This window comes from Montipora foliosa, chromosome 5 (genome assembly GCF_036669935.1).
Source record: "Montipora foliosa isolate CH-2021 chromosome 5, ASM3666993v2, whole genome shotgun sequence".
Taxonomy (NCBI): domain Eukaryota; kingdom Metazoa; phylum Cnidaria; class Anthozoa; order Scleractinia; family Acroporidae; genus Montipora; species Montipora foliosa.
The window spans coordinates 10,242,525-10,252,524 of record NC_090873.1 but is presented as its reverse complement, the minus strand read 5'-3'; the positions used below and the strand labels follow the sequence as shown (position 1 = coordinate 10,252,524).

Sequence of the window (10,000 nt, the reverse complement as noted above, 5' to 3'; positions counted from 1 at the left end):
CCAGGACCCCTAACTGGCTGAACCAGAAGGGATATACAACAATGCTTAAATCTATGACTAAAGATGATTATTATCTTTGTTGTATATCCCAGGAGCACTCAGGCACATTTCAGTGTCAGGACTCCTACCTGGCTGAACCAGAAAGGATATACAACAATGCGTTAATCTACGGCTAAACATGATTGTTATCTTTGTTGTATATCCCAGGAGCACTCAGGCACATTTCAGTGTCAGGACTCCTACCTGGCTGAACCAGAAAGGATATACAACAATGCGTTAATGTACGACTAAACATGATTATTATCTTTGTTGTATATCCCAGGAGCACTCAGGCACATTTCAGTGCCAGGACTCCTAACTGGCTGAACCAGAAAGGATATACAACAATGCGTTAATGTACGACTAAACATGATTATTATCTTTGTTGTATATCCCAGGAGCACTCAGGCACATTTCAGTGCCAGGACTCCTAACTGGCTGAACCAGAAAGGATATACAACAATGCGTTAATCTACGACTAAACATGATTATTATCTTTGTTGTATATCCCAGGAGCACTCAGGCACATTTCAGTGCCAGGACTCCTACCTGGCTGAACCAGAAAGGATATACAACAATGCATAAATCTATGACTAAACATGATTATTATCTTTGTTGTATATCCCAGGAGCACTCAGGCACATTTCAGTGCCAGGACTCCTAACTGGCTGAACCAGAAAGGATATACAACAATGCGTTAATCTACGACTAAACATGATTATTATCTTTGTTGTATATCCCAGGAGCACTCAGGCACATTTCAGTGCCAGGACTCCTACCTGGCTGAACCAGAAAGGATATACAACAATGCATAAATCTATGACTAAACATGATTATTATCTTTGTTGTATATCCCAGGAGCACTCAGGCACATTTCAGTGTCAGGACTCCTACCTGGCTGAACCAGAAAGGATATACAACAATGCTTAAATCTATGACTAAACATGATTATTATCTTTGTTGTATATCCCAGGAGCACTCAGGCACATTTCAGTGCCAGGACTCCTACCTGGCTGAACCAGAAAGGATATACAACAATGCGTTAATCTACGGCTAAACATGATTATTATCTTTGTTGTATATCCCAGGAGCACTCAGGCACATTTCAGTGTCAGGACTCCTACCTGGCTGAACCAGAAAGGATATACAACAATGCGTTAATGTACGACTAAACATGATTATTATCTTTGTTGTATATCCCAGGAGCACTCAGGCACATTTCAGTGCCAGGACTCCTAACTGGCTGAACCAGAAAGGATATACAACAATGCGTTAATGTACGACTAAACATGATTATTATCTTTGTTGTATATCCCAGGAGCACTCAGGCACATTTCAGTGCGAGGACTCCTACCTGGCTGAGCCAAAAAGGATATACAACAATGCGTTAATCTATGACTAAACATGATTATTATCTTTGTTGTATATCCCAGGAGCACTCAGGCACATTTCAGTGCCAGGACTCCTACCTGGCTGAGCCAAAAAGGATATAAAACAATGCTTAAATCTAGGAATCAAGATGATTAGTGTCTATAACAATGACAATTATTGTATATAACAAGCAAATTCATTAATTTAAAAGAAGATGGTTTAAATCTGTGTGTTGTCATACCTTAAGCCCCCACTGATAACTCTAACCTTCAAAGGAACAAATGTTACCTGGATCATTTCTTCACAGAATGTGATATGATTTAAAAGGTAGGTCTCAACAACATCTGTATTCTTGAAGAAATTTATCATGTTTTGGTCTGGCAGGGATCTGACCACAATTTCTTCTATGTTGTCTAAAAACCTGCGCTCAGTTGACCCTGAAAAACAATAATAATTGGACTTTCCCCTATCAATATTAAATTTTATAGTGTACCTTGTAGGATGAATATCTGATACTGCAGTGTATGGTTTTGTGATTAATTGTCATAGAGTGCAGTAATAATATCCAGCATTGCATGCGTATAAGGCAAATGTATGTGTATAAAGTAAATTAGTATTCTACCACACCTGTTAAACTGACAAGACTGATCAGCTTGTTGACAGTGAATTGCTCACCTTACTGGTGGCTTCAAACCACAACACAATGCTTTTACTGTAACTGAGTAACAAGAGAGCTGCTACCCTACAAAGCTCTGTACATCTCAGTCTAAGTATGTCCACTAATCAAGCAAGAAAAACTATTTTTACCTGAAAATGATATGACTTGAATGTTGTGCCTGTCAATGGCACTGTCCTGTCCAGGCTTTGTCTTCACTATAATTCGATCTTTCCCCTTCATGCTGTCAGGTCCATACTCTGACAAGACAGCATTGCAGTGTTTCAGGCTTCCACATTCATACGCAAACATTCCCAATGAAGTCAATAGCTGCTCTGTATTGCGCAGCTCGCAGTGTAAAGCACACAAGTTAACATTACAAAGATCCTCTTCAAGGAGAAATAGGAGGTCATCCCTTATCCCTGTCCACCTGAAGAAAAGAAAGATACTTAAGTCAGATTGGATACTTCACAAGTGATCAATATAAGTCAATGAAGTAAGTTCAATATGTTAAATTCCTAATTTGAGTAAAACCTGAATGCATAATTTACTTTGAGGTAAAGTGAATGTCATCTGCTTTAATCAGGTTCACAAATTGCTCATTAAGTGATCCAAATGTGACAATCACAATGACAATGACAGTAACAAAAATAATAAGAATAATAATACAGCCCTCATAGGGAAAAAGCACACTTGACATGTAAAACAATATCATGAACAGGGCTATCACCGAGGGCAATGGCAACCATTTCAAGTATAACTCGTGGCTACTTTCAAGCTACTAGCTACTTGCTGCTTCTTTAACTCAGTTCCCTCCCTACTACAGTAATTTGATTTACTAGTAATTAGCTACTCTAAATTTTAGTGAAAGCCTTGCCAGAATTTAGTAAGTTTGAATTTTTTAAGATAGTACTCACTCTCCAATGTTTGCCTTGCTCTTTCTAAAGCATTCAGCGCAGGCCTCACCACGTGGGATCCCTGGACATGCACAACCCTACATAATACAAGATGCATAGAGAACTTACCAATACATAATCATTACTTATACTTACTGGACACAGGTTTCACTCTTTGAGAAAGATGACATTGGTTTTTTTTTTAATATCCTTCAGCAATACTTGACAAAAATTTGCATATATAGCCTTTATAAACGAATGAAAATTAATGATGACTAGATTCTTATCACCATACCTACCCTAATAACTGTACAGAAAGCACAACATTCTGTGTCCAAGCCCTTTTGACAAAGTTGGGTATCCACACTTTTACCATCAACATCTTTGTGCTTGAGAAGCATTATAAGTGCCTTATAATCAAGAGTGACTGCCAAAAAAAAAAAATTTATACATAGATATATATATATATATATATATATAGGATTAGGATTTTTCTTTGAGGCAGAGGTTACATCTTTTGCTTGAGCTATTGTAAGGCGAGTGTGATGAGAGAATGCGCCAGGAAATGTTTGATGTTGCTGTCTTTGAGGGTCCAGATATGCTTGCTGAGTTCGGTGGAGTTTCTGTGTTTAGCGTGGCGGAATGATGCGGTGTGGTTTCTGTATCTCGTTTTGAAGTCGTTCTCTGAGTCCGATGTATGTTTCGGTTGTGTTGTTGTCTTTACGTGTAACATCAGTAATCTACCAAGCCACCGTTACACAAAAAGACAACAACACAACCGAAACATACATTCAGGCCTTCTGATATTACGCGATGGTGCGATTTCGCACAATCGACCTCAAATCGCATCCGATCGCACAATTCACGAAAAATCGCATAATTCACAAAAGGACGCACAAAATTCATAAAATGAAACATAAATCAACACGTTTCTTAGAAATTCCTGCATAAATACGCCATTTTTAAGATGATTTATCTTGGAAAAAGGCTAAAAAACCTTTGTCACCTTTGATTTCGTAAACATTCGAAGTTCAAGGCTTTATTTTTCATGTCGGGACCTGGTACGAGTCTCCTTCTATTGGTGCAACACAAACACGCGGTTATATACACACCACTGAAATGACACAGTTGCCTTCTCTTTAGAGAGAAGAGATTTGTGAAAAATAAGGGAAGTTGTAAGTTTTTCGGCAAAATGTAGTTTCTTTCGTTGAAAACTGATAAAAACTTACTCATGGATAAGTTTGCTGTGAAAACGCTCGCTTTTTCTTCGACGAAGAAGGAAGTTCCCACCTTCCGCCCAATCTGCCAGCTCACGATCGAGCAAGAATTAAGTACCTCACAGGTACGCTCCACGTGGACGATGGACTGATGTTTTTCTCGTCGTGCAATATTAGGGCCTTTTATACAAGAGAAAATAAGCCGCGGCTTACTCTGGCCACGGTGTACAAAAGACGCAAAAGGAACTATTAATACGAATATATATTCCCAGGTCAATATAGGCCGCGGCTTGAAAAAGACGTGAACGTAGATTTTGTACCATTTATACGGGGTGAACATTCGAGTCTTCTGTAAGCCGCAGCCAGAGAAAGCCGCGGCTTATTTTCTTTCGTATAAATGGGGGTATGGCCCTATTGTGATTGACCATCTTCGGAAGTTCGTGGTTGACAAGCACCTTGATCATTCACTTGGCATGTTAGCTGTGTCCTTTCAACTTTTAATGTGGTACACTGGTAGTGCAGAAGACCTCATTTTTTTTATTTATCCCAACTAATGTCGATCGAGATACATAATTACTGTTCCTTTGTGTTCAAAATGTCTTTAGGGTAGCAAAAAAGTGTTTTTCTTAACCTGAAACCTTATAAAACAAGCTTAAAATTGCTGAGAAAAAAATCGCATAATTTACATTATTTATCGCATAATTGGCCTTTCTAATCGCACAATTTGCATGTTTTAATCGCACCCTATCAGAAGGCCTGTACATTGGACTCACAGAGAACAACTTCAAAACAAGATACAGAAACCACACCGCATCATTCCGCCACGCTAAACACAGAAACTCCACCGAATGAAAGAGCAAACTTGTACTCAAAGTCTCAGCCAACTTCTACCAGATCCAACTTCACAAGTCATTGCCATACCAGGTTCAAGACAATGTGAACAAGAGATTTGAGAATTCAACACCATTCAAAGAAGCATCATCACCTGTAAATTTAACTTTAAAATGTCTGTCATCAACAGTGATACCATTTTTCTTAATGGCATTTTTCTGGTTATTCAGGTCCCTTATCAGTTTCAATGTTTTGCCTAGCAAAAGAAAAACAAAAGTGTTACTGAAAAACTTACAGGAAGTAGAAAAAGTCACTGACAATATGACTATGGACCCAGAACCATGACCTGAAAACATATACATGTAACTTAAGAGCAGCACATGTCTGCATGCTCAACATAATACCATCAAATTCACTTCAATATCTGAAAGTGATGATCTCTACCAATTCATCATGACAAACACCTCCAAACAGGAATAGAATATATTTACCTAGAATTCAAAAACTATTGAGGATATCTTATTTAATTGTTAAGATCATGTGACCTGCTAGATGAACATCACCTTTTAAGATAGTACATTTATCAATATTTGATTCGGATACTCACCTACTTTCTTTGCAATTGGCAATTGCAATGGGATATATACTTTTACAGCTTTCACTGGACGCATGGTGCACATTCACTGGAACAATCCCAATCATGACCTGTTGCCTACCTATATTGGCAAAATGAAAATGGGGGGAATGAATGCAACACATGAATGGACTTAATACAGTTATAAAGGCAGCCATATACTGTGTTGCAATATGTGAATAACTGAACTTTTAGCCTACTAAAAAATTAATTAAAAAACACTGAAAGTTGTAGGAAAGATAAAAATTATAAAAAAAATGTTTGATAATTTTCTGCCTCTGTCATGTCACAGTAATAACTTTTGTGAGTACATGGCTAAGCCTGAGCAACATCTTATCCAATAAAAATTTAGAGCTGCAAATGTGAATTGTTGGGGGCAAATGACTGTTCAAAGGGAACGATAACGTCCTACTATAATATTATAATATGAAAGTTCACATTATATGGAGGAAGAATAATATTTTATATTGACAAAGTTTGCAAATCTGTTCATGAAAACAAATAAATAAGCAAACAAAAGATCAACATGATTACTGTAATATTACCGTATATAGCAATTATTTACATGCTTACAGTTGTTTATTACATGCTTACAGTTCCATCAACGTCACATTGGTAGCTAAAATCTCATTTGCATTTTTTTTTGTCCACTAGACCAGCAAATTCGTACATGTCACCCTGTGTCTATGATTTGTGTCTACTTGTTGCAAACTACCTCAGTTTAGGGCCACTGATTCAACATCAACCACAAAGTTTGGTATTATCAGTCACTAATCAGACCAACAAAAGTTTGAAATGAGCATGATTAAGCTAATTACCAAAAAATGGTCTTCCATCAAGTTTCAGATTGACCTCCAGGGCTTCTTGGTGTGGCTGATGTAATCTAGTCTCTCTTGCTGCCCATGAAACAGCTGCAGAGAGGCTCACTTGATAGCCTCGAGGGGCCCCTTCTGGAAGTGGTGTAATCCCTAGTGCTCTTCTTACAATTTTAAAAACCATTTTCCTTATAGCCTTGATTTGATTTTTGTTCAGCAGGACTGGGACATCAGCTTTATTCTTGAGATAAAAGAAAGTAAAGAAAACTCAAAAGTGACAATGACAAATATTAAATTGTAATTTATTTGCCCAATATTCAAAGATGCAATTTCACCAACAATTTTTACAACATTATTTGATGTTTTGACAATGTATAAAGAATAATTTTCTGTAGACTGACTCTACAGTTGCTTCTTGTGAAATACATCACTTCAAAAGTTATAACACCCCTACTTCCAAGCCCCACAAGTTGTTGAGATGGCAGTCCCATGCCAGAGCAATAACCATTTTAATTACTACTAGTGATGTCTGTGATTGCCAAAAGTAACATTTGAGCTGTGGAAAAGCTCAAACTTTTCTAGTCTATATATTTGGGTGCGAAAGCTCAGGAAATGGTAAGGTCTATATGGGACATTCGACTGATCTCTGATAGGATAATTTTAACCACTAATATTTATCCAATCCTTAAAAAAAAAAAAAAAAAAATGAACAAGAGCTCAACAACATACCCCTGTTCGCCCAAGATGGGTCAGGTTTAGCATAGTTTGCCATCCTTGATCTGGAATCCTGGACTGTAGTTTGAAGTACAGCAAAGTCCAATCGGGGACACGGAGGGACTGAAAAAATTCTGGGGCACTATCCCCAAGCATGGTCTCGAAAGCTTGCTTTGGCCCATTTTTTGTGGTCACTTGGTTCGCAATGTCGTTCAGCAGTTTAGCCACTTCGGGTTTACTGACATGATCAGCTACAGCTGATGCAAGCGGCAGCTGGTACTTCTCCCGAACATCGCTGAGAAAAGTCCACACGTCCTCTGGTTCCTCTGAAATTTTCTCTGAAATACCGCGCGCGTCTTCGGCGCAGGCGGTATTTTTGGCTTCTTCACGAAGCGATTTAAGCTGTTCGAGAGCTTCTTCAAGGCCAGTTTTGAGCTTGTTGTTTTCTTTTTGTAACCTCTCGAGCTCAAAAAGTTTTGACGATTCCAGGCTAGGAGTGGAACCTGAAAACTCAAGATGATCGTGTGCTCGCTGGGGACTGTCCTCGCTGGGTGGAACTGCCTGTCGGTGAATTTACATACTCACGCTCGGACCCCAAATCAATCTTTAGCTCATTAATAGCGTCGATTAGCCACTTGTAGCAGCTAAGTTCGCTAGATTTTATGTTCCTTCGAGTTACCGCACAGACAACTCCAAACAGAGAAGCCACAGCGACAGACTCTCCTCTACTACTCCTTCGATCCATGGCCAAGACAGTGAGATCTCTTACATCAACAAGCTTGACAAGGGCAAATTCGGACGGAAAATTTTGCACTAACGGGGATCTCGACAAGAACTTGCTGGGCCGACAACCGCATATCGTCGAATTTAGAACAAACCACTGTTTCTCTGGGTCGCTAACTAGATTGACACGACGGATATCAAACGCTTCAGAGAAGGCCTCCATGACTTCGCTGAAGACGAGGGAAACAGCGCAATTTCCCGCGCTGCTGAGGTTAATGTGAAATCCAAGCTCCAGAAATGTCAATACATTAAATCCCACCCATATTAACACCAGGTACCTTTCAGTGTTAATTGCTTGCGAAAACTCTACAGGGCTTAAACCACAACACAACCGCAAACCGGCCATGATGATATGTCCTGAGCATGAATATGACGTCACTCCTTAGCAACCGTGTGAGTCACATTTTTTAACTTCCGGTTATCTCTGGCTCGTTATGGCGGCGGCGGCGGAAGAACGCAAACCCGTATCGGAAGAAGAAGACGAAGAGATAGAAGTAACCTCTGAAGAATCTGCGGAAGACCAAGTGGACGATTTAACTTCTGAGGAGAAAATTGAGATCACATCTGAGGATGAAAATGAATATTCGAGTTTCTTTCGACAAATGGATGAGGGTAGCATTGTTTTACACAGGTAAAGACGATCTCTAGAATTTGAAATCACAGTTTATCATATGCCATCGAAATATAAAGGCAATCGCCAAGCTACACCGTTTACTTTTGAAGGTGGTCGTCAAGCTAGAAATATGCAATATCTACTTGCAATTTCGTTTAAGTATCGTCCCATTAATCAATATCTCTTGACCACATCGCTAAGTTTGAGGAATAAGGTCGACAGTTATCGAACTTTGACGTTAGTTAGCAAAAGTTGGCCAAGATTTCATGACTTGGTGAACATTCTAGTCTTTTTCTTTGAATAATCCATGACCATGCATGGTTAACGTCTTAAGAAGGTTATGGAAACTAGTGAGTTTCTGTGTTTCATGGGTTCTTTTCGCTGATTTGACCGTAATCCATGGCATTTCTGCAATTATTGTGATCATGGTACTGGTAATGGATTTATGCACGGCACATATCACATACAGTCTCATGACGCTTTATTATTGTCTGGTTTAAAATACTCTGAGAATTGGGTCTCCCCTACTCTTCACGAACAGTGCACTTATGTCCAAGGTTAACAGTGGGTTCTGTAACGATCCATGGTGTTGCGAATTAACAGGTAAGGTTGTGACATGGGGCCTACAGTTTATAGTACTTATCTGAGAAGACATTTGCAGATGAATTCACAAAAGCAGCACTTTCTGCTCAGTTATTTTTTAGACCCTGAACGTTGTTCCGACCGGGTTCCGATGCTCAACCGACTGGGCCACCGGTTAAGGTTTGTTAATTCCAAGCCTGACTATTAAGAAGTTAGGTTGGGATCAATTTTACTATGGGTAGTGTCGACCGACATATCGACCGATATGTCGACCGACATGTCGGTCGACGGTCGGTCGATATGTCGGTCGATAGTCGACCGCTAGTCGACCGCCAGTCGGTCGATAGTAGACCGATATGGCGGTCGATAGCCGGCCGACAGTCGGCCGACAAAAAATTGCGTGGTGGTCAACATGACGACCGACTCTCGACCGACAGAGGCAATGTCGTGTCTCGGTGAAATATCGGCCAAGTGTCGGTGGAATATCGGTGAAGTGTCAGTGGTCTATCGGCCGAGTGTCAGTAGTCTATCGGTATCGCTTTTTTTTTTTTTTGTCCGACGTAAAGTCCGGTATGGAGTTTACTGAGAATTGTTCAGCGGCCGAGAATGAAGCGTTTTTTAACATGAGATCTGCAAAATTAGCTAATAGCTGAGAAGTACGTAAAGTTTTACTGCCAAACATTAAACTGAAAACAACATCAGCAAAGTGCCGTTTTAAGGCTTGAAATATTTGTGGAACTTTGCTCTGCAACACACGTTGGTTGATAAAGGATTAGAAATATATTGGCGGCTAATTAAAATTCAGAGTAAGAATCTAGGTTTCCATCGAGGCCTGCGAAATAGCATTTTC

The 10,000-nt window shown here is 39.5% G+C and overlaps 2 protein-coding genes across 6 annotated transcripts in view; one reads left to right on the top strand and one right to left on the bottom strand.

Moving 5' to 3' along the window:
- Positions 1-8,380, bottom strand: part of LOC138003595 (uncharacterized) — a 27,470-nt gene extending 19,090 nt beyond the window's left edge. For 2 of the 3 annotated variants that reach the window (XR_011123617.1, XM_068849740.1), the window contains exons 1-8: positions 7,188-8,380; positions 6,462-6,699; positions 5,617-5,725; positions 5,164-5,265; positions 3,261-3,388; positions 2,983-3,059; positions 2,218-2,495; positions 1,699-1,847 (exon numbers count right to left, since the gene is read on the bottom strand). Coding sequence is in view for 1 of the 3 variants with exons in the window: in XM_068849740.1 (XP_068705841.1) it covers positions 1,699-1,847; positions 2,218-2,495; positions 2,983-3,059; positions 3,261-3,388; positions 5,164-5,265; positions 5,617-5,689 (807 nt within the window). In the remaining 2 variants the exon portion in view is untranslated. The remainder of the gene's footprint in view (positions 1-1,698; positions 1,848-2,217; positions 2,496-2,982; positions 3,060-3,260; positions 3,389-5,163; positions 5,266-5,616; positions 5,726-6,461; positions 6,700-7,187) is intronic. The other variant, XR_011123616.1, reaches the window with a different exon arrangement.
- Positions 1-10,000, top strand: part of LOC138003588 (uncharacterized) — a 61,169-nt gene that overhangs the window by 29,751 nt on the left and 21,418 nt on the right. For all 3 annotated transcript variants that reach the window (XM_068849720.1, XM_068849719.1, XM_068849721.1), the window contains one exon: positions 8,409-8,586. In XM_068849720.1, coding sequence (XP_068705821.1) covers positions 8,409-8,586 — 178 coding nt within the window. The remainder of the gene's footprint in view (positions 1-8,408; positions 8,587-10,000) is intronic.